The sequence below is a fragment of the Giraffa tippelskirchi genome, chromosome 12 (assembly GCF_054371585.1).
Source record: "Giraffa tippelskirchi isolate mGirTip1 chromosome 12, T2T-mGirTip1v1.2.pri, whole genome shotgun sequence".
Lineage (NCBI taxonomy): Eukaryota > Metazoa > Chordata > Mammalia > Artiodactyla > Giraffidae > Giraffa > Giraffa tippelskirchi.
In genome coordinates, this window is record NC_137286.1 from 104,671,794 (window position 1) to 104,696,111 (window position 24,318).

The window sequence follows — 24,318 nt, forward strand, 5'->3', positions numbered from 1 at the left end:
AGTCCCTGCCAGGGTAATGTGCTTCGGACACATATAGGTTCTAAAATCTCACAAGAGGAGCCAACTGCTTGACAGTGTAACCAATTCCGTCTAAAACTTCAGTGGTAAACAGACATGCTTTCTGTGGATAACAGGCAAGCAGCATCCAAGTAAAGAAAGTCCACCAATCTTTAATTTATTTCAATTTTAAACGTGCATTTAACTAAATGAATGAACTTTTGTGGTTCCTCACTGTCCTCTCATCTTCTTGCATTATTCCCTGGCATTAAGGTCAAGGCAACTGTCGCCCTGGTTACCCACATTCCTGGCAGCATATCATGGAGAACTACGACAGTATAGAGCTGAAAGGGAATCTAACACCTTTCATTTCAATACTCTCCTTTGACAGATAACTAAAAGCTGCCAGATAAGACTGTCTAAGGCCTAAGGCCTCACAACTATTTAGAGGTACAAACAGCACTTAATTACAAGACTTCTGGCCTAAAGTTTGGTACCTTTTTTCCATTAAGGGTTTAAATAACTGAAAAATATAACTGTGAAATAAATTTTCACAAAAAAATTCTGTGTTTAAAATTTTTTCTGAATTAGAAAAGGATTACACAGTCATCGATTTTTTTTATTTTTTAAATACTCAAATAATGAAAGGTTCTTTGAGAAGTCAGTATCTGTTATCTGTATCAGGTCCTCGCACACTGTCTTCCACAGCCCAACTCTGTGAGAGATCAGAAAAGAGCAGAAAAACCACAGCTTTGGGACCTCCCCTCGGAAACTCTTACCCAGAGTTAATCCTGTAGTTATAGTTGTTATTGCCGGGAACAAAAAGAGAAATAAGCTTGAATCATCAGTGGAAGACTGCACTCTTTTGCCCTGTCATAGGGGAGGATTTGAAATCATCCTGAGGGAGCTGTAACACTGCTGGTGAGACTGATGGGCAACACAGTATCTTCCACCACAATCACGATCTAACACTAGCGTTCTTCCTACAGCACTGGTTCCCTTATTACAAGCTGTATATAGTTTGGTTAATTAGGGACTGAGTTGTAAAATGCAAGAAACTACTGCTTATAACAAAATCAGGCAAGGAGAAAAAAAAAAGCTACCCCCAACAAAATACCAGCAGTCTCAAGAGGCACACTCACGTTACTCCTACAGTCTTTCCATGGTCTCTGTGTGGCTGTGGGAAGTGCTACAGTGAGGCTGGCAGCTCAATGCCAAAGGTGGTAACAGAGACCAAGAGGCTCTGAGGGCAGAGGACAAAGGTAAGCAAGGAACCAAACTTTTAAATGGTGGCTCCACTGAAACATATTTTTGGCTTATAACAAAATACAGTATTTAAAAAAAAAAAATTATTAAAATGTCTACCAGAAAGCTTTACCTCCTGCCCTTTCCCAGTGAAACAATTGTTTTTAATAGTAAAAAAAATCTAAGACATCTCTTAGGGATGTAAATTATAATGTTACAGCAAAATAGGAAGTTGACTGTCCCATATATGCTAAATTAATGTCCAAACTCTAAACCTGACTTAATCTTCACTAATGTAAAACACTGTTATGTAATCTAACATGAGCTTTTGAATTACTTTAATTCATTATATTTAAAAAGATTTATTTTCTTTCACTCTTAGATGTATGTGTGTTGTCCCTCCTTCACTGAAGTAAATCACAGTTAACAGCAGGCCCTATCTCTGGCCCTTAGTCCCACATTCCTGTATGGCTTTTCCTATCAGTATTGCTATTTTTTTAAGTCTACCACCAATGATGATTCTTGTAAAGGGAGCAGACAGAGGACAGAACCTGCAAAGAATGAATATCCCAAACCCACTCCCTGAGAATGTGACGATCCCCCTTACCTGTGCTCGTTCCTCCCAGAGTGAACCCCGTGGCAGGTTTAGATCCGAAGAGGCTGGTTCCAAAGCCACCAGAAGCAGATGTTGTTGCTGGAGTGGCGGTGCTCCCAAGGGTCCCAAAATTGAGCCCCACAGAAGGGTTGCTTGTTTATAAAAAACACAAAGTAAAGTCTACTAGAGCCAATACTTGCTTAAGAGAAATGCAAGCTAGCTCTTCTAAGTTAGTATCTCACACATCTCCACAGGCTACAAAAATAACTAACAATTTATCTTTAACCAACCAAGCTCAAATATTTTTCTATTCTCTTTAATAATAAATCCACATATAAAATTATCCTTAAAAAAAGGCAACATCAGTCTTCAAGAAAAGTAGTATCTAGAGCAGCTAGGATTTCAGATCCCAAGGAGTTATAAAGAGGATCACATATATTCTCACCAGTTTTTGTGTGAAAGCTGACCTATTTTAAAACCATAGGAAATCCTATAAATGTGGATCATTCTTCTTTTGAACTAAGTATGTACAATTCACACTGCTAAGCTCACTTGTCCTTCCCCAACTGCTACAGAAAACACATGAGCAGAAATAGAAAAGTGAGTCTAAGTTGTCTCCACCACCTCTCTATCACTATATTACCACCACTGGGGCTGGGGGTGAGGGACACAAACAGATGGGTCCTGGCACAAGGAACCTGCAAAGCAAAACTACCCTCTACCATGACAAGGTGAAATCGGCAGAAGTCAGAGCCTTCAGAGCTTCTGAAAGCTTAAAAAAGAGCAGCTGACAATGACAAGTGATGTGAACGAAGTTCACAGCTTTTCAACTGTTCTTAGCAAGCTGCACAGGCTCAAATTTGCTATCTAAAATTGGGAGAACAAATTATGAAAACAAGCCAAAATATTTTAACAATCTGAGACTTCAAAAATTACGTAGGAGAGTTAAGTGATTATAACCTGTGTAACATAAAGGGAAATCCCGTTCATCCTATGCCCAAATCTTTATTTCTTTTCTCTCTGCCCTTCCACATAGACATAAACGCCACAACACAACCCAAGGTCAGTTTTAAAAGAATCTTCAAAGCCTGCAGCATTTCAACTAAAGGTGAAGGCAGCAGTGATTGGGCCAGGCTCCAGTACCAGCTCTCCAACCTCCTGGCACTTGTGTGACATACCCTTTCTGAGCCTCTATTTCCTCATAAGCAAAATGGGAATAACAAGGATTTTCTATAAAGATTTAGAGATTATGAAGAGCACAATGATTTCATTCAATAAATGCTGTTGCTACTGTTATCATAAGGAGCACTTATAAATTCAACTAAACACACTATGTACAAGGTCTTATGCCAGCAAATCACTGTGAGGGGAATGGAGAGGGAAGAGCTTCTTAAGGAAGGAGAACTTGACATCAGTCCTCAGCACTGAGCAGAAGGGAGAAGGTCACCCTGTGTCTTTCCTCATCAGCAATGCGCACGTGCCCCTGGTACACAGAAGCACAGGGGACTGGCAGAGCAGGGCTACAAGGTCTCACCCACAATTACAATCAACTGAATCAAATCGTATTTTACGAAACAGAATCAAATTAAGAAAATGTTTATTATGCTCCCCTTGCTCTGAAACAAGTCAGCAACTCCATGTTTTTGCTGTTTTTCCGTGAACATACAAAAGATATATAGTGAAAGCATGCACATTTAAGACAAGTATTTAAAATTTCTTGACAATTCAAGACAAGTAAAGACACAATGGTGTTTCACAACTTCACAAAGTTGAAAACATTACCAAAGAAAATACATCAAAGTGAAATCTTACTTCACCAGAGAAGCAAAGGAGAAATTTCTCTCTGGCAGAGAAATTCACTGAAAGAAAAACAAAAAGCTACCCCAGACCTAATCAATTACTGTCTCAAACAATATAATTATCTGCCATTTCCTCAACAGAATGTGTTGTAGAAAAGCCAGAAGACTGAGGCAGATCTGGAATGGAATCTTACCTTCCCTGCTGGCCTTACTATACGGCCTTCAGAGCTAAACTAACAGGTGACATTAACAGAGTAAACCGGCTCATTTCACCCAGCAACTCTTTGCAATAAACAATATGTTATCATACCCTTTTCCCAGATGTGGGAACTGAAGCTTGGAGGGTAACTTCTCCAAAATGATTCCCCAAAAGAATGTTAGGTCTCCAAACCCATACTTCAATAGGCAGGTGTTAGACCATCTCTTCTTTTACTAATTTCCCAAGACTTTCTAAAGCGTGTATAAATTTTTCTAGTTTATTACTCAATCATTCAACAAGTATTTATAAAAGCCCTTTTATATGGCCAGGCACTGTCACAGGGTCTTGGAGTGATAAATGAGCTTAAGACCTTGCCCTCAGGAAGTTTCCAACCAGAGAAAGATTTATCATTCATGCAGGTGGTGCTAGTGGTAAAGAACCTGCCTGCCAATACAGGAGATGTAAGAGATGCAGGTTCAATTTCTGGGTCAGGAAGATCCCCTGGAGGAGGGCATGGCACCCCACTCCAGTATTCTTGTCTGGGGAATCCCACAGGCAGAGAAGCCTGGGCTATACAGTCCACAGGGTTGTGACAAACACACCAAAGCAACTTAGCGCACACATACACATGCAACAAGTATGTATTGAGCTCCACTGTGTCTCTTGGAAAACCAGCATGAAAAGATCTCCACCATCATGGAGCTTACACTGTACTGCTGAGATCAGACAATAAACAAGTCAACAAAAAATGAAATGAACTGACCACAACTGTTTAAGTGCTTTGACATCAGGTAAGGGACAGAGACCCCCTATCTGCTGACAGGTCTTGAAAAGGCTCCCTGGGCTGTAACCACCTGCAGCCCACAGCAGGCATCAGCTCAGTACTGCAGGTGACAGGGCAATTCCAAGCAGAGGGAACTGCCCTCAAGTGGGAAGGGGTTTGGCCTTCACCTGAGGAACTGAGAAAATGCCCAAGTTGTGTTTTTCAAACTAAGATCAGGATCCACCACAGGAAAATAACTAGCATTAAAAAAAAAAATAAAAGGAACCAAGAGTATCAGGTCAAAAAAGAAAGAAAAAAGATCAAAAGATCAAAGTGCATAGAAAATATCAAAGTGTAAGGGTAGTATCTTTTGTTGGAACTTTGTTTCAGTTACTTATTGGTGTGCCTGCAGGTTTGTTTGTTTTTTGTTTTTTTTTTTTTTTACAGTGGATCTAGATTACTGAATTGGAGCAAACAAATGAGGTGGGCTCAGGATGTCTGAAGAGGTTCCAGACCGGGTCTGGTGGACCATGGTAAGATTCATTTTTATTTCATTTGGAGAACAGCAGAAAATCATTGATGAAAGCCAATGGAAAAAAAATTTTTTTTAATCACCCTGGCTATAATGTTGTTAAAAAAAAAAGCTGACGTGAATGCAGCTGAGACAATTGGGATTCCAGGGAACTAATCAAAGTAGAAGATGGAAGCAGTTTTCATCTAACATGAGAAAGGTCACTGGTTGAGAAATTGGCAGGAATCTTAAGTATTTTCATAAGACTGTAAGCTTCAGGAGAATAGGACTTATCTTACCACCTGGAAGAGAGCCTATTACATAGGAGCCTGTTCTACAAATGACAAGAGCCTACAACACGGTGGTGTCTCTGGAAGTAAAGCAAATGCAAAGTGAAGCATTAAAACAAATGCAAAGTGAAGCATTAAAACGATCAGGCCTTGCTGTTTATGAGGGAAAGAGCTATTAAGGAAAACTCCAGATTTCTGACCTCACTGCATAGTCTGTGCCCCCCTCCCTTCTGGTACAGATAAAGCTATAGGTTTTGTTTTGGTGTGATTTGTTGGCCTTGATAATCTACAACCACCTTCTTCAAGTTTCAGGAGCTATCTTGTGATTGATTATACACAGGCCTCTTGATTTAATGATCTCCTCCACTTCTATGTTCAAAAGATTGAGTTTTAAAGATTAAATCTCACATCATTAAGCAGATCTTTATCTTAATTGCCTGTTTCTGGATATCAGCCAGCCAAATGGTTATCACACTTCGTGGGGGGCGGAGGGTGGCAAAACGAAGACTGTGGTGCCTACATGTTACAAGCCAAGTAAAGAACAATGCGAGTCGACACAATGCCCTCACCTGCGATATACTAATTTGCAGAGATTGTTCGAAATTAACCCCAATAAGTGCTGAAACTATTTGAAACAAACAAACAAAAAAACCCCACAAAAGCTCAGATAGGGTTCCATGAAGCACAAAAGTTTGAAACCGTGTTTAAAACAACCAGGAAATCATCAACGTCCCAAATCACATATCCTGCAACGGCGTCTCAATTATCGGGGACAAACTTGACATTGTCCACCCTTAAAATTTCCTATTGTCTTTTTCTAACCCTAACAAGCTGAGATCACTCAGCCGCTTGACATTCAATGGGCGCCGCAGTAGAGCACCGGAATGGACCCAGAGAAGCCGCGATGCCGCCGCCGAGCCTCCACCCAGGCCGCCCACCCCCGGCCGCCTGCGACTCCCAGGCCGTCCCCAGCCCCTTAGGGCGCCCCTACAGGCCCTTTGTCCCCCAGGCCGCCCCCCCCGGCCCCTCGCCCCCAAGGTCGCTCCCCACAGGCCCCTCGTTTCCCAGGCCGCCCCTACAGGCCCCTCGTCCCCCACAGGCCCCTCGTCCCCCAGGCCGCCTCTCAGAGACCTCTCGCCCCCCAGGCCGTCCCCCACAGGCCCCTCGCCCCCCAGGTCGTCCCCCACAGGCCCCTCGCCCCCCAGGGCGCCCCCCACACGCCCCTCGTCCCCCAGGACGCCCCCCAGAGACCCCCTCGCCCCCCAGGCCGTCCCCCACAGGCCCCTCGCCCCCCAGGTCGTCCCTCACAGGCCCCTCGCCCCACAGGCCGTCCCCCACAGGCCCCACGCCCCCAAGGCCCCTCGCCTCTCAGGCTGCCTCCCTTAGGCCCCCACCCCCACTCACCCCCGCCTTCAGGCCCCGGCCCCCAAGGCCGCCTGCCCCCAGCCCCGCTGGGAAAGAGGCCGCTCGCGGTTACCTGGACGTCCCGGTCCCGAAGGAGAAACCTCCGCCCGTGCCACTCCCGCCAGCGGCCACGGTGGAGGAACCCAGCGTGCTGCTCCCGAAGGAGAAGCCTGTGGACATGGCTGCGGGCTCCGCGCGCAGTCGGCAAGCTAAAGGGTCGGCACGCTGTTCCCGCCTCAAGGCCCAGGCGGGGCCAGCAGCATCGCTCCCGCCGAGCCGCGACCTGGCGCGAACGCCGAGCCCCGCAGCCGCGAAGACAGGTCTGAGAGGGAAGAAGGCCGCGCCGCGCGCATCTGAGCTGGTCGCGCGCACGCAGCCCCGGAAGCGCGTGCGCCGCGCAGGGGCTGCTGGGAAGGGGCGGGGCTAGCGCGCCGCGCAAGGCGCCCTGGGACGGATGGGGGCGGTGCTCGGAGGTCCCGCTAGGAGAGTGCCTTGGTTTCAGTTCACTTTTGTGTTTGTGCTCTGTAGCTTCTTTGCTGTATGGTTGTTGAGTCTCAATCAGTTCAGTTCACTTCAGTCGCTCAGTCGTGTCCGACTCTTTGCGACCCCATGGACTGCAGCACGCCAGGCCTCCCTGTCCATCACCAACTCCCAGAGTTTCCTCAAACTCATGTCCATTGAGTCGGTGATGCCATCCAACCATCTCATCCTCTGTCGTCCTCTTTCCTCCCGCCCTCAATCTTTCCCAGCATCAGGGTCTTTTCAAATGAATAAACTCTCCGCATCAGGTGGCCAAAGTATTGGAACTTCAGCTTTAGCATCAGTCCTTCCAATGAACACCCAGGACTGATCTCCTTTAGGATGGACTGGTTGGATCTCCTTGCAGCCCAAGGGACTCGCAAGAGTCTTCTCCAACACCACAGTTCAAAAGCATCAATTCTTCGGCGCTCAGCTTTCTTGAATCTCAGTTATTGTTATATCTTTGCCCCCTGCCAGGGAAGATGCGTCAGTGGACCGGCCGAAAAAAGTTCCCAAACTAGAATGATGTAAGGGTTCCGTAAGCAAACCTTACACGTAAGAAAAACGGGGTTTTAAAGAGAAGATTGCCTCCGGCAGGAGGATGAGAAAAGGCTTGCGGGCGGTGGTGCATTTGAGGTTCACCAAATGCGGGTGCATCCTGTTTTTCCATCAGAGGTTGGCACGTTACTCTCGCAAAGGATTTTCCTACCTGCTTTTTTTTCCCAGTAAAATCCATTTTATAAGCAACCGCTGTATTTGCTTTCCAAAACAATTACCACCAGGACACTGCCTTGATCAGAAACCCAATGACTCTTTCCGTGTGGCATCAGTGGCTTATAAGTGACGTATCTTTATAACCTGACATCTCACAGCTCCCCTTAATGCAGCATTTTCTCCTGCCTTGAGCTTGGGCTAACTGATATGCACTGAACTGGGTCCCTCCGCAACTCACATGTTGAAAACGTAATCCCCAATGGCCTGGTAGTTATTTGAGATGGAGCCTTTGGGAGGCAATAAGACTTAGATGAGGTCGTGAGAGTGGGACCATCATGACAGGATTGGTTCCCTAATAATGAGACACTAGATACACAACACTGTAAAGCAGCTATGTGTCTGTGCGTGCGCATATTCGAAATGTTTAGTGGATCGGTCCTGTTGGCTCTGCGACCCCATGGACTGTAGCCCGCCAGGCTCCTCTTCATGGGATTTTCCAGGCAAGAATACTGGAGTGGGTTCAGATTCCCTTCTCCAGGGGATCTTCCCAACCCAGGGATGGAAACCACCCCCCCCCCGCATTGGCAGGTGTATTCTTTACCATAGAGCCACCTGGAAAGTCAAAGCAACTATACTTCAATAAAAATTAATTTTATTTGTTTTTAATTTATAAAAGTTCTATTTGGTTCTTCTTCATGTCTGCTAGATCATTAAGAAACTATTTTTTTCCCATACACTGTAGATATTTTCATCATGTCTGATCTCTTAAACATAATGAGCATAATTTTTTTTTTTACAAACTAAGCCTGATAATTATAAACTCTCTTATTGCCACTCATGCTGTTCTTGCAAATTGTCTCTTTAAAAATTGTTTCCCCTTGTGTTAGTTATTTTTATGGTAACTAATGATTTTCCCTGGAAAATTAATTGTGAGGGTTATTTAAAATTTATCATAGAGTGGCATTTCACCAAAAAAGAAAAGGATTTGTGTTTGCTATGCTAACGTTCCTTGCTGTCGTTCAGTTGCTAAGTCATGTCCAACTCTTTGCTATCCCATGGACTGCAGCACGTCAGGCTTCCTTGTCCTCCATCATCTCCCAGAGTTTGCTCAAACTCATGTCCATTGAGTCAGTGATGCCATCCAACTATCTCATCCTCTATTGCCCTCTTACATTCCTAGGCACTAATCCCAAACGTTTAAAATGATATTTACAACCTGAAGGGTTTTTTTGAAAGTCTTGAGTCAGTGATGCCATCCAACTATCTCATCCTCTATTGCCCTCTTACATTCCTAGGCACTAATCCCAAACGTTTAAAATGATATTTACAACCTGAAGGGTTTTTTTGAAAGTCTTTTAGGTGGGATGAATCTTTTAGGTGGGTTATATAAATTTATCCAATGACCTTTTTAGGTACAGGTAAAATGTTAAGGGAAATTTCCTGCAGTATTCTGGGCACTGGATTGGTTGAGACTCCTTCTGGTCCTGGCTTCACATAGGTAGACTCTCCCATTGTGCTCCCTACCTGAGGTGAGCCCTAGACTTTGACTCGTGGACTTTGGGTGCTGTGAGAGTGTCTGAAGAGGTACTAAATTCACCTGGCTTGGAAATGGCCCTTTGGCAGGAATTTCTGCATCCTGCTTGCCTTTCTGCGTACACACTTTCCCTTCTATTTTGCACTTGTAAGTCCTCACTCTCTTCTTAGTTATTTGGTACTTTATGGAATTTGATTTTCTATTTTATTTATTCATTCATACATTTATTTTGGCCATGCTGGAAGGCATATGGGATCTTAGCTCCCCCACCAGGGATCAAGTCTGCACCACCTGCATTGGAAGGGCAAAATCTTAACTGCTGGGTTGCCAAGGAAGTTCCTTGATTTTCTATTTTAGATATTATTTTACTTTTTTTTTTAAAAGCACAGACTAATTTCCTAGCCTATCAGATTACCACAAATGAAACTTTTATATCAATTTTGAAAAAGAAATCAATACAGAACAGTGTTAAGAATACAGACACTAGAGTCAGACTATCTGGCTTTACCTCTGGAATCTAGGCTTTATCTGCTGCGTGATGTTGGGCAAGTTACTTTATTGTATTTCACTTTCCTCATCTTTAAAATGAGAAGGATAATAGTACTTTTCCCATAATACAGATAAAACACTTAGTACTCATTCTGCCACCTGGTAATCATTAAAGTGTTAGTATTGTTACCTCTCTGTGAGAACTGAAAAAAGAAAAGATGAGAAATGACAAGAGAAAAGAAGGGGGAGATAGAGTTTTGATGATACATGTATGAGGATGTGAAATGGAGAAAATGACAAAACCTTGGGGGAAAATAATACAGAGAGAGGTTTTTACTTCCTTGGACTCATCATATAATTTTTAAGAGATGATGATATTAAACTGTGGAGATACCACGCTTTACATCAGAATCCCATAATACTGGAGATTGTGATGGATTCAGATAAGACTACATAAAATACATCTGATTATTTCCTTAACCTAGACTCATCTACTTCTGCTTTATTGACTACGCCAAAGCCTTTGACTGTGTAGATCACAACAAACTGTGGCAAATTCTGAAAGAGATGGGAATACCATACCACCTTACCTGCCTCTTGAGAAGCCTATATGCAGGTCAAGAAGCAACAGTTAGAACTGGACATGGAACAATAGACTGGTTCCAAATCAGGAAAGGAGTACACCAAGGCTATATTGTCATTCTGCTTATTTAACTTATATGCAGAGTACAACATTCAAAATGTCAGGCTGGATGAAGCACAGGCTGGAATCAAGATTGCCGGGAGAAATATCAATAACCTCAGATATGCAGATGACACCACCCTTATGGCAGAAAGCGAAGAACTGGAGCGTCTTGATGAAAGTGAAAGACAAGAGTGAAAAAGCTGGCTTAAAACTCAACATTCAGAAAACTAAGATCACGGTATCCAGTCCCATCACTTCACAGCAAGTGAAGATGGGGAAATAATGGAAAAAGTGAGAGACTTTATTTTTGGGGGCTCCAAAATCACTGCAGATGGTGATTGGAGTCATGAAATTAAAAGACGCTTGCTCCTTGGAAGAAAAGCTATGACAAACCTAGGCGGTATATTGAAAAACAGAGATGTTACTTTGCCAGCAAAGGTCTGTCTAGTCAAAGCTATGGTTTTTCCAGTAGTCATGTATGGATGTGAGAGTTGGGCTATAGAGAAAGCTGAGGGCCAAAGAATTGATGCTCTTAAACTGTGGTGTTGGAGAAGACTCTTGAGAGTCCCTTGGACTTAAAGGAGATCCAACCAGTCCATCCTAAAGGAGATCAGTCCTGAATATTCATTGGAAGGACTGATGCTGAAGCGGAAGCTCCAATACTTTGGCCCCCTGATGCGAAGAACTGACTCATTTGAAAAGACCCTGATGCTGGGAAAGATTGAAGGCGGGAGGAGAAGGGGACAAGATGAGATGAGATGGTTGGATGGCATCACCGACTCAATGGACACGAGTTTGAGTAAACTCCGGGAGTTGGTGATGGACAGGGAGGCCTGGCGTGCTGCAGTCCATGGAGTCGCAAAGAGTTGGACACGACTGAGCGACTGAACTGAACTGAGATTCTCCTGAAAGAACTGCAGCTCAGACAAAAGCGGAAGTATCGAGATTTGGTGCCGTCCCCTCATAGGGTAAAGGGGCTCCAGGGACTCCCAGTCTCGCCCTCACCCTCCGAATGCTCTGCACGGCCTGTCCCCACGACCTCGTTCTCTGGGTAGAAGCGCGGGCCGGTCGCCATGGAGAGGACCACGCTCTCCCGGGGATCGGAGAGCCTCCACCGGCAGGGGGCGCCGTGCGTCCCGCTGGGGCCCCGGGCGAGTCCGCTGCCGCTCTGCGCGCCGCTCCCCGCCCTCTCGGCGCTCCGGGGTTTGCGGAAGTGTTTCCAGGAGACTGCGGGTGGGCGGCGCATGCGCGGCGGGTGCGGCGGGCCGGCGGTGGTGCGGCCCGAGTTGGGGGTTTTCCGCTTCACGGTGCGGCGGCGGCCGGTGGGCGCCTCGTCGGGATGGAGCACATCCGTACGACCAAGGTTGGTGCATGGCGGCCGCTCGCGGCGGGGCGCGGCTGAGCGGCGGAGGGCCCAGCGGGCCGGGAGGCCTGGGTGGGTTTTCCGTCAGCCGTTGGGCCCCGGGGGCCTGCGGTCAGTCCCGAGGGGTTAGCGGCCGACCTCCCTGATCATCTGCTTCACCTCACTTTCCCGGGGGTGGCGGTTTCTGGCGCAGCTTCACGCTCGGGGGTCTTTAGAGTCCAGTCAGCTACACAGACGAGGTCCGAAGAAGGGGAGTGTGACCCCACGTCTTAACATGGAAACGCTCTGCAGCTGAGCTCACGAAACCCCTCGCTTTAGGTTGTGATCCTGGGACAGCTGTGAAAACGGAAGGGAGTGACATCACAATATCGGCGACTTGCTTGACCGTCGGCAGTGAAGTTCATCTTAAACTTAGGGTGGGGGAGGGGAAAACAAATCGAGATCAGAAGCAATGGGTGGCCCGCGCGGAGCCTTTAACAAAATCAGGACAGGACCCGCTGTGAGCCTTGACTCTCCCTCCGGGTTTTGCCTAAGCCATCAGTCAGTTGTGGCCCATCCTCAAGTTACAGCTCCTGTAGGGAAAAGAGCAGACATCTGTCTTCTTCCTCTATCCCAGGGAGAATGTGAGATGGATATCATTAAAATGTTTCACAAACCTTCCTAAGGCGGATTTATATTAAAGCTTTTTTTTTTTTTGAAGAAAAACATGACACATGCTGTATCTAATAAAATTAAAGATGCTAAAAAGTAATCCCATTTTCCCTTTTTATGTTTAAGAGAGGAAAGATAAAGGAACTCTAGAATTCAAGTTATTCCCACTTAAAGTTTAAAGATAGAAGGGTGCCTAAGTAAAGAGGCAAAGTCGTAGAAGGTGCAGAGGTGGAAAAGAGGACTAGCGTATACTCAGACCAGGGTCTTGTCCTGGTTTCCAGGTTCCAGGTGTGTGTGACGTAGTAGCTGTATGCACCATGACTTCCTTCTGTGCCCAGTTGAACCTCTTCATTGCATCTTTCATCCTGTTGGCCACAGTGTGGAGCACACAATGAAAAAGTAGTAAAGAGTGAAGTGAATTGAAGCAATCAGAGCAAACTCTACTCCTCAGGATTGGTGAGAGGGGACAGAATGTTAGAAAATGTTTAGGATCCCTTGGCTTATTTTAAATCTTTTCACCTGAAATTTATGATGACTATATATCTTTGTTTCTATTTCTGTAGTTGTATTAGCCCTCATGCTCTTAAGCTTCTTGCCCATGACTTTCATTTGGCCTAATGTTTCTCTTTAACTACCAGTTGATGGACTTTAATTTTTTAATTTTGTCTCACCTTTTCACAATGGACCCATACTGGTGGTTTAGTAAGGTCTTTTTATGAATTTTTTTTAAAGACTAAAAGATTTCTGACTAATTTCATATTAACATTACTTTTCAAGTGTGCCCCTGTATTTCTTTGGGTTATTTTTCTAGCTTTAGACCACTCCTTTTCTCTTCAGTGTCTGTGAGTGAACTGCAGTTAAACAGATATTTCCTAGATACTGTTACCTGTCGGGCCCACAGCAGTGAGCTGGACAGACGTTCTGAGAGTTGCTAGGTGGACTGGATATCCTTCTAAATTATAGCTTATTCTTAAAAGATATTTGTTTCTATTTTTTGTTTCCAACTTTTTGTTTCTATTACACATAGCCTTCACCTGGACAGTTAATTTGCTGCAAAAGTAACTAAGTATTTGAAAACTAAAAATGACTTGCTTTCAGTTTATTTAGCTGTTTTGACCTGTGTACTTTAGACTTGATCAAGAATTGACTGTCAAAAAAAAAAAAAAAGAATTGACTGTCAGAGTAGTAACTGTGTAACTAGTGATTTGTTCTGTGTTGTTCAGACTGGCTGTATTTGAGAAGTAATAATTACCTGTTATTGAGCAAGGGTATGTCAGAATAGCCAACTCTACAATGTGATTTCACAATATTTACAATTCCCAAATATGTTAATTTATACAAAATTATCACTGATCTTTTACCACTGCCCTTGGGGACCTTATCTCCGTTTACGGATGAGGAGGAAGTCAGCTTCAAGAGTTTAAGCAACCTTCCCAGTTAGCCTGTGAGAGGTAGAGCCAAGATTTACCTCAAAGCTGTTTCACCCACAAACTACACAGTGGCTTTTCCATTGCCTCTCTGCTTTCAGTCTGTTTGTTCAAATGTATCAATATTAATTCAGAAATCTTAATAATTCTAAGAGCTTTTTCTTCCCCAGACAACTTCTTGACATAAGTAAATAAAGTATTGTCTTTTGTGCTGTTTTAGCCATTTTTAAAAACTACTACTTACTAACCAGAGATGTATCAGATAAAGTATTTTACCTGACTACTAATTAAATGGCTTTATAGTTCTAAAATTTAGGATCAGATTATTATCCTGTTTTGGTCACATTTGGCTTACTAACTACATAGTGTCAATAAAGACATCAAGTCTGAATTTGCATTTCTGAAAGTGCATTTCCAGGCTGTATCTGTGAGCAGCATAGCAGCTGTCTCTTACTTTAAGCTCTAACTTTCCCCTAACGAGAGAGCTTGCCAGGAAACAAAGGGAGCTGTGCGGAGACAGTCCTTTTTTTGCATCCTCTTTCCCCCGCCAGGCCCTAGTGCTTTGGCTGACATCATATGTTGATGCCAAATCGTGTTCTGCTGCTTGTTGTGAATGGAATGTTACAGAATGGAATGGGAGGATTTTCCTTGGTGCTCTGTGTATGAAAGACCACTTCCTAGAGCTGGTTAAAGAATGGAATATCCAAGGAAAATCTGACCCCATTGAGGCTCAAATTGAGTTATTTCAAAAGTGACGCTTTCTTCTTAGCTTGCTATGCGCCCCCATTTTTTTGTAAATGCATGTACTAAAGACACAGATTATTTGCTTGAGTAGCGTTGATACTTTATAATAACCTTTATTTCCATGTATATGCGTTAGTTCTCTTTTCTTTAGAGCACTTTGCTTTAATTGCTGTGGGAAATAAGACAGATGAGCTTATTATCCAGGTATCACTGTTGGCTGACCAGAGTGTCCTTTTGCAGCCGAGCCTCACAAAGTTAAGGAGGAGTCAACAGTAGTTGATCCCATTGTTTTAAACATGTTTATGTTTTGATGAGAAGTGTGTGGTATAATAAAGTTAGATTTTTATTTAAGGAAGAAATGGTCCTGAGCAGTGGTAGTTTACTTTCCTAACCCTGGATAATAACCTTATTTATTTCTTGACTTGCCAATGTACAAAATACATTAACTCTTGCATACGAGAAATGGTTATGCTTATTTATACCACATCCCTCCTCCCTGATTCCCTTTCATATTTATGTTAAATTTCTTACAGAATTTTTCTCTACAGGCTGTATTGTTGCTGTAAGTAATGCTGATGTTGTTGGTGGCTTATATATTACCCAAGATATGTGAAATTTAACTTTCAACGTTAGGTAATCTCATCTTTTTGAACAGAAGGAGGAAGCAGTTTGACACTGTACATTTAAGTACTGAGATAAAAAGAAAAAGAATTTATATGACTTTGTAATGAGAAATAACACTTTCTTTTTTCAGGTTGAGCAAGTGAAGTTACTTGACCGGTTCAGTACCAGCAACAAGTCGTTAACAGGAACGCTGTATCTCACGGCCACGCATCTGCTGTTCATAGACGCCCATCAGAAAGAAACCTGGGTGAGGAAGGCCTGTGCTGCACTCGTCACTGTAATGACAGCAATGGACTCGCGCCTTGTTTTCTCTGAACATGTGCAAAAAAATGCTCCTGTTGGCTGGCTGTCTTAACTGAGGAAATTTCAGTCACGTGATTACATCTGCCCTCCTCTTTAAATAAAACAGTGGTGTCACTGGAGTGAGTGGCATTCTTCTCAGTGGTAAATTGTAAGCGAAGGCCAGAAACAGCCCTCGAAGTTCCCGGGTGAAGAGTTAGAGCTGCCTCATCCCAGTAGATTGGGGCAGCGCAGCGTTGTGTGAAGGAGCTTGGTGCGTCCGGAGGAGCCGAAAGACGGCTGTTGTCACCAGAACTTAGGGATGCGGGCAGACTTGAAGCGAGGCTAGGGGAATGGGGAATAGCATGACTAGACAGCTTTTTTTATAGTTGCCTATTATTTTTTTAACTTATTTTATTTTATCTTTAAAAATTATATTGAAGTATTGTTGATTTACAATGTTGTGTTTATTTCTGTCATCCAGCAAAGTGACTCAGCTTTATGTTTACATACATACATATGTTCTTTTCCATTATGGTTTGTTACAGGATATTGAATATAGTTCCCCATGCTGTACAGTGGGAACTTGTTGTTTATCCATCCTATATGTAATAGTTTGTATCTGCTAATTCCAAACTCTCACTCCTTTCCACTCCTACCTCTCTGCCCCCTTGGCAAACGCAAGTTTGTTTTCTATGTCTGTGAGCTGTTTTTGTTTTGTAGATATGTTGATTTTTATCATATTTTAGATTCCACATGTAAATAGCATATGGTACTTGCCTTTTTCTTTTTGGCTTACTTAGTATGATAGTCTTTAGGTCTGTCTGTGTTGCTGCAAATGGCATTATTTTGTTCTTTTTTATGGCTGAGTAATATTCCATTGTCGTATGCATATCTTTATCCATTCATCTGTCGATGGACATTTCGGTTGTTTCTGTGTCTTGGCTCTGGTGACTAGTGCTGCTTGAACATAAAGTGCACGTATCTTTTCAAATTGTAGTTTTGTCTGGGTATGTGCCCAGGAGTGGCATTGCTGGGCCATATGTCAGCTGTTTAATTGCTTTTCAATGGTTGCTCCTCTTCCTTGTAGAAGATAGCTTAGGGACGGTGAGGAGTGGCTATGGAGAGTGCCTGCGGAGGCTCTTGACAGTAGCTCAGGTGGGAACAGTGGGGACCTTGCACCTAGGGCCATGACGGAGATGGAGGGAAGGGGACAGAGAGCAAAGGTGTTTCTGAGGTCCTGTTCTCAAACTCTGATTGTGTGTGGAACAGGTACAGTGGTGGGGAGGTATCAGGCATGTTTCTGGCATGGGCATTTGGTTGTTTAAAAGCTTAAGTTTGAGTGTATAACCTTGGAGACTATTTGAGGGGGCATTTCTAACATTTCTGCTCTCCGGCAGAGTCAGATGCTGAGTGCTTTGAAGGTATGACAATGAGCGAATGTTTTCTTGCGCTGTAGATACTGCACCACCATATCGCCTCGGTGGAGAAGCTCGCTCTGACGACCTCTGGGTGCCCCCTGGTGATCCAGTGCAAGAACTTCCGGACTGTGCACTTCATCGTTCCCAGAGAGAGAGACTGCCACGATATTTACAACTCTCTGCTGCAGCTGTCAAAGCAAGGTACTGTTCTTCAGGACCGAAGCTTACTTCTCAATTGACATGGATTCTCTAAGCTGCTTTTTAAATATCACATTATTGTTATTTTGTACTTTAAGTTACTCTTAAGTCAAGGTCATGTGCAAGGTCTGTTCCGAAAAATGTGGCCTATAAATAGTTAGAAACTTACGAATTATAAGACCAGTTTCCAAAGAAGGTATTGTTGTTGTTCAGTAGCTCATTCATGCCTGACTCTTTGTGACTCCATGGACTGTAGTTCGCCAGGTTCCTCTGTCCATGGGATTCTCCGGGCAAGCATACTGGAGCGAGTTGCCATGCCCTTCTCCAGGGAATCTTCCCGACCTAGGGATCGCATCTGGGTCTCCTGCATTGGCAGGCAGATTCTTTACTGCTGGGCCACCAGGGAAGCCCAAAAAGGGGTGATAATAAGGAAAGAGTGAAACATTTAAAACCCCTGAAAAACCATAGATTTATGTGGATGTTTTCAAAGTCTGTGGATCACCTGAAGGACAGATATTTTTTTTTTTTAAGTGGGTATCCCACAACCAAGAGAAATGACTTGGAAATTGATTCCTAATTAAGTTAAGGGCAGTCAGTCTCCTCTGATAGCAGTGGGGTTAGTACATTTACTCCATGGGAATGGAGCCTGAGGGGATGACCTCTGCTTTAGCAGAGGTGACACATCCTAAGGAAGAATCGATCACTGCTTATGCCCCTGGGGTCTGCAGGCTTCCTCCCAGGACATGCTGGAATCTGTTGCTCTCTCCTAGAGGTGAAGCACACCGATTCCTGAATGTTCCTTTGTGTGGAACACCTGGGTGGCAGTGGTCTGGGAGCAGGTCCATGCTCAGCCCCCTCTCCCAGCCCTGGAAGCCTATGCCATTGATCCCAGTGTCCCCAGAGCAGCCATGACTTGCAGCAGGGATGGCCCTATGACTTTGGGGCTTGGCCTTGTTCAGGAGTGGGTGGTCTCTAGAGCTCCACACAGCCTTTGCCGGTTTGGTTCCACACTGTCCCATGGGGGTGTTGTGTGCAGCCTCAGGTTCTGTATACCACCTCTAGCTTTCCACTAAGTGTACACTGGGCATCCAGTTCACATCTCATTTGTGGAATGTCTACTTGTGTCTTTAAATTTTTACTTTTAGAAAAAGGAAATATTGCAGTGTAATATTTAATGTGTGTGTATTGTTTACTAGCGCTTGCTGATTTTGTAAACTGAATCTCAGATCAATATGTGTGCCTTTAGGTATAATCATCCACATCAAAGAACTGAGATGTTAAGTTGTAGTATGTTCAGATGTTAGCCGTCTCTTTGAAGATTTTTTAAATAGATAAAACTGAAAAATTACTCTCATTTATAGTGTCCTAAGTCCTAGAAGTTGCCTCTTAACATTCATGTGTTTTGTATATTGTAGCAAAATATGAAGATCTCTATGCTTTCTCTTATAATCCCAAACAAAACGATGCCGAAAGACTGCAGGGATGGGAACTCATTGACCTTGCTGAGGAGTATAAGAGGATGGGAGTGCCCAATTCCAACTGGCAGCTGTCTGATGCCAACCGAGACTACAAGGTAGCCTTGTTCCTCTCCGGAGGTACTCAGAATACAGGGTACTGGGGTCAGAGACTGTCAGAGCAGTAACTTTTACTGTTCTTGTGTTTAGTAAGTTTTAGAAGTTTTTAAAGGTGATTTTTAACCTGATTCTAGAACTGTGAGTAGAATTGTTGTGCTTTGTTTGATTTTTACAGATTTGTGAAACTTACCCCAGAGAACTGTATGTGCCCCGAATAGCAAGCAAACCAATAATTGTCGGTAGTTCCAAGTTCCGGAGCAAGGGGAGGTTTCCTGTTCTCTCCTACTACCACCAGAGTAAGGAGGTAGGGAGCTGCTCTGACCTTATTAGTGGGGTACGAGTCCTCTGCAGGTCTAGGTGTCCAAAAGAATACCCATCTCTACACTTGGAGGTCACCATCAGTGTTGCTGATAGAGAAGTACTGACCTTTCCCTTGATTACATTTCTGAAGTTTTAAAACAAAATTATCCTGAAACATGGAAACTTTCATACTTGTTGTCTTCCTCCCCTCACCTTTATTAGAATTTTAGTCGGGTTTTAGAAGGGAGCAAGAGGTAAAAAGCAAAACTTTAAACAGAAGTTCCTCATTAACTTTTCACAGCAAAGTCATAGGGGTTTTGTCACTCTCTTTATAGCCTTTGTTTGACACACCCATGTTTGTGTACATTTTTTTTTAATTGGAAAACTGGGCTAAAAATAGATATTCAGTGCCCGGCTTAACAAATCAGAAAATAGGTCTGAAAAAAAACCTCAGGCAATCCTTATTTTCTTCTACTATTTTCTTACAGTTCCGTGATTTTATTTTGTGTGTGGGTTTAAACTGTGTGACTTTTTTCCTTCATGATACTATGATTGTAATGTTTGGGTAGGGTCAAGTTGGAGTTAGTAAGGACGAGGTTGAAGAAAAAGTATATGGGTCTAAATCTTAGAAATCTTTTTCAAGACTTTGAACAACAGTAAATAATCCAACACACATGGCTTCTTATAGATATTTTTGCCCTCTTAGATTAACTGTATTTTAACCAAATTTGAATTGAAACTTATTTTTCTCATAAGTCTCATTATATATAAACATCAGTGATTTCTAATTAGATATCAGAAAGACTTTGGAAAGTAAAAGTTCAAATGTTGCCATTTTTAAAAATTCTGTTCTACATTTATTGACTAGATTACTTACTTGAACTTGAAAGAATCTTGTAACCCAGAGCACAAAATGCAAGTATCTGGTTAGGTTACCTGATAGGGAATCAAGCAGTTGTTACTTTTTAGGACCAAAGATTTTGGTTTTTTTTTTTTTCCATCAAGCTCTTGAGTAAGGAGGTATTCAGATTTCTTAGTAGAAGAGAATATTGAGAAAACTTAGGTAAACGTCAAAATATTAAAAAGTATTTAATACAAATAGGATTTCCAAGTTGAAAGTGAAAGTAATAATCACTCAGTCACGTCCGACTCTTTGCAACCCAGGCTCCTCTGTCCGTAGACTTCTCCAGGCAAGAACACTGGAGTAGGTTGCCATTTCTGTCTCAAGGGGATCTTCCCAACCCACGGATTGAACCTAGGTCTCCTGCATTGCAGGCAGATTCTTTACCGTCTGAGTCACCAGGAAATCTAATCATCCTGTCAGCTTTTAAACATATTGCACATTTGATTTTAACTGTGGGTTTTTTCTTTTAAGCATGTTTTCAAGATGTGTTTTAGATTTCTCTGGATAACCTGTTTTCTCTCTTCTATAACTAGGCTGCCATTTGTCGCTGTAGTCAGCCACTGTCAGGGTTCAGCGCCCGGTGCCTCGAAGATGAACACTTACTTCAGGCCATCAGCAAGGCCAACCCAGCCAACCGCTACATGTATGTCATGGACACCAGACCCAGAGTATGTGTCCAGTACAGCCTGGCAGTTCACTGTCTCTGCTGATTCAGTTAGTGGGAGCCAGGCACTGTGTCCATGTTGAACATGCTGAATCCTAGTTGTAAATGAACCGAGGCTAAGGAAGTCAATCTTTTAAAGGATACCAACTTAGGAGACCCAGTTCCCAGTAACCCAGGTGGTGATTTTTTATGTCTTCTGATATATGTACAAGTTTAAGAAAGCTGAATTTTATATTGGGAGCTCTAGATGGTATATCAGCGTTATATTATTGTGAAGTACGTTGTGAAAATTAGAAATTCTCACTACTTTTTTTTTCATCGAATTTTTAATTGGCAAAACACTTTATGTTAAAATGATGTTCCTTAATATGGAATATTCAAGAAAATAAGGAAAATAGATAGCTAACTTAAGAAACATTGAACTAGAGAATTGAAGTAGTGAACTAGTTGAATGTTGAACATTCAACTAGTGAACAGTAAACAATTGTTCTGTTAGGTATCTATCATGTCAGGATAAATTTTTATCTTTGGGACAAATGTCCGAATCCCTTTTTCTTTTTGTCAATGCAGTAAAACAACCAATTCATGTAGGATCCTGAAACTAAAATAATTAAAATTCTCAACAGTAATAGCTAACATTACTTTTAATTTTTATTGTAGCATCGTGTGCAGAGCTGGTGGGCTACAAAAAAGGACATTGGCAGAATTATAGTGAGGATTTCTTCAAAAATCTGGAATGATGAGAAAATAAGAGAAAGCGATGAGAAAGAGCGAGTGAGCAATACAAAACACAATTTTAGGCAGCTTTGTTGAAAGGAATCTTAGCTGTTTTAGAAGTTAATTCTCATCATTATGCAGTTTTACAAAAGATAATGGAGAAAAAGAAGATAAGAGTAATTTGTGTAAATGAAGTATCAAAAGTTAGAGATTGATAGTTTGATAACCTTTTGTTTAACAAAAAAAGACCTTCTTAGAAGTCAAGAGTGTTGGTGTTATCTCTTGTCAGAAAAATTTTGTTTCACTTCCTAGTATAATTTGAGTGGGTTAATTGCATAGCACTATTTTTAGGTCATATTAGATATAAAGGATGACTGTAATTTAAGACTTTCTGAACATGAGGTCTGAGGGTGATTTGTTTTTCAGGCCCTAATATCTCTTAAATAATTGACGTCTACACAAAAAATGTATCTTTATTTGATTGTTGTGTTTTACTAGTAAAACCCGAGTAGCAATAATGTGGCAGCATTTTTTAAATATCTGAATCTTTCCTTAGTTATCATAGATCCCAAATGACCAGTGAGTCAGTAGACGATGTAACTGTACTTCTTACCAACCTGGGCCTCAGTCCACTCACTGCAAGAAAAGCAACTTTTTCTTCTAGTTTAGGTTCTGTTTCATCCAACTCCTTAAGACTATTGACAAATGTCACGACGTACCATAGGAAATCCCAGTCTGAAAGAATTAAACATGCCAACTATTAACCTCTGAGAGCATTTGATCTAATAACCTAAGACCATGGGCCCATAAGCGGTCTTTTCTCCCTAGAAATCAGGTTGTTTTGGGCCCAGTTCTTGGAGCTGTATCAGGCTAGCCATTGCATGCTGTGTGGTGTACTGTGTAATCTGATCTCAGCTGACCTGACCTATGTTTCAGCTGTGCTTCAGGGTCCCTGTGGCTTTCTGAGTGATCAGGTGCTCCAGGCTTGTTCTGAAGTGTGTCTGAAAGTTCATTCTGTAACAGCTCTGCTCAGCACTGAATCATGTAGGGTTTAGATGGGAGATAATTCTTTTATAAATTTTGAAATATTACAAACATATGGAAGACTGACCAGATACACATGTGAATCAGTTTCATGAATTATGCTTAGGGAATTTCTTGTCTGATCCTTACATAGCAAGCGTGTTGTTACTTTATAGGATCCTCTATACTTTGAATAATATAGATGACACTTTTCGATTATTAAAAAATGGTAGCACATTCAGTTTTGATGAGTTCCTTTAAACTCTGCTAGCTAAAAGGTGGTTTATTTAGTGTTCTCATGATATTTGGTAAATTAAGTTAAAAGAAAAAGGCAATTTGTTTCTAAATTTCTAAAATTTAAAATTTTAGCTGAATGCAATGGCCAACAGAGCAGCTGGAAAAGGTTATGAAAATGAAGACAACTATTCTAATATTAGATTTCAGTTTGTTGGAATTGAAAATATCCATGTCATGCGGTCCAGCCTTCAGAAATTATTGGAAGGTACGATTATTGCATGCCTTCTAGGCAGCTTTGTCCACCAGAAACATAATGCTTGTCACAGTATAAAATTTAAAGTTACATACTTAAAAATTTTCTAATAGTTACATTCAGATGTGTAAAAAGAACAATTGAAATCAATGTTAATAACAATTAACCTAATATATTAAAAAACATTATGCTAACATGTAATCAATATAAAAAATTAGTAATAACATGTTTTGTTTTTTTCTCTAAGTCCTAGAAATTGCCTCGGGTGTCTTTTACACTTGCAACACATCTTAGTTTGGAATACCCACATTTCAAGTGTTTAATAGCAATATTTCAGTTGTGGCTACTATATTTATTGGGCGGTATAATTCTAATGGTTTTACAAAAAATTGCTATTGTTTAGATATTTTCATCAGTCAGTACCATGAAGATTTAATATATAACAATGTTCTGTTTAAATATTAAGCTATCTTTCCAGTCCTGATATGGAATTTAAAAAATTAAAACATCAGACTATTTTTAATTAAACACTTGTGTTGCAGATTTTTTTAAAAGGGACATTGGAACATTTTTTTTTCTTTTCAAAGCACAAGGAATGACAGAAAAATGTACCCAAAAATCCATCAATGAGCTTTTAGTAGCATGTCTCCATGTATGAAGAGTCTAGCCTGTTTGTTTTGTCTTCTTCTCCAGCTGGCTCCCTAGGGGTCTCTTGAATAGAAGTGGGGACTCAGGCTCCTTCCTAACTGGACTGTCTCTCCCCTTGCAGTCAACGGTACCAAAGGGCTTTCCGTCAACGATTTCTACTCTGGTCTGGAGAGCTCAGGATGGCTTCGCCACATCAAAGCTGTGATGGACGCTGCAATCTTCTTAGCCAGAGTAACACTTCACCACTCACGTTCGATCGTGGTCTTTCCCTGGTTGGCAAGGAACGGGTTCATTCTGTGGGGTGCTCGTATCCTTCCCAGTCAGATCGCTGTTCCTACGTTCTATCTTTGTAGTGAGATTTACTTTAATTGGAGCTTTAAAAATATCACATAGCAGTTAATGTAGGAGCTTCGAAAGAAATTCCCCAACGCTTTGAAATGACATTTTTGTCTGTTTTTTGTTTGTTTTGTGTTGTTTTTTGGAGAATATGCCGTGACAGCGTTATCACTGCAACTCTAGCTCTTCTTCATAATGCATGCCTGCTAAT

General features: G+C 42.3%; 2 protein-coding genes across 58 annotated transcripts in view; one reads left to right on the forward strand and one right to left on the reverse strand.

The window, feature by feature from the left end:
* The window catches only part of NUP58 (nucleoporin 58), a 36,292-nt gene extending 29,134 nt beyond the window's left edge, over positions 1-7,158 (reverse strand). For 5 of the 9 annotated variants that reach the window (XM_081551058.1, XM_081551063.1, XM_081551055.1 and 2 more), the window contains exons 1-2: positions 6,877-7,158; positions 1,850-1,989 (exon numbers count right to left, since the gene is read on the reverse strand). In XM_081551058.1, the coding sequence (XP_081407184.1) occupies positions 1,850-1,989; positions 6,877-6,983 (247 nt within the window). In that variant the 5' untranslated portion in view covers positions 6,984-7,158. Of the gene's footprint in view, positions 1-776; positions 812-1,848; positions 1,990-6,876 lie in introns of all 9 variants that reach the window. The other 4 variants (XM_081551059.1, XM_081551061.1, XM_081551056.1 and 1 more) reach the window with 2 other exon arrangements.
* Positions 7,159-11,986: 4,828 nt separating this feature from the next.
* The window catches only part of MTMR6 (myotubularin related protein 6), a 51,605-nt gene continuing 39,273 nt past the window's right edge, over positions 11,987-24,318 (forward strand). For 11 of the 49 annotated variants that reach the window (XR_014071502.1, XR_014071501.1, XR_014071503.1 and 8 more), the window contains exons 1-8: positions 11,987-12,107; positions 15,684-15,800; positions 17,292-17,454; positions 18,867-19,024; positions 19,201-19,329; positions 20,763-20,897; positions 23,003-23,135; positions 23,893-24,002. Coding sequence is in view for 38 of the 49 variants with exons in the window: in XM_081551046.1 (XP_081407172.1) it covers positions 12,084-12,107; positions 15,684-15,800; positions 17,292-17,454; positions 18,867-19,024; positions 19,201-19,329; positions 20,763-20,897; positions 23,003-23,135; positions 23,893-24,002 (969 nt within the window). In the remaining 11 variants the exon portion in view is untranslated. Of the gene's footprint in view, positions 12,112-15,683; positions 15,801-17,291; positions 17,455-18,866; positions 19,025-19,200; positions 19,330-20,762; positions 20,898-21,553; positions 21,668-23,002; positions 23,136-23,892; positions 24,048-24,318 lie in introns of all 49 variants that reach the window. The other 38 variants (XR_014071495.1, XR_014071493.1, XR_014071494.1 and 35 more) reach the window with 12 other exon arrangements.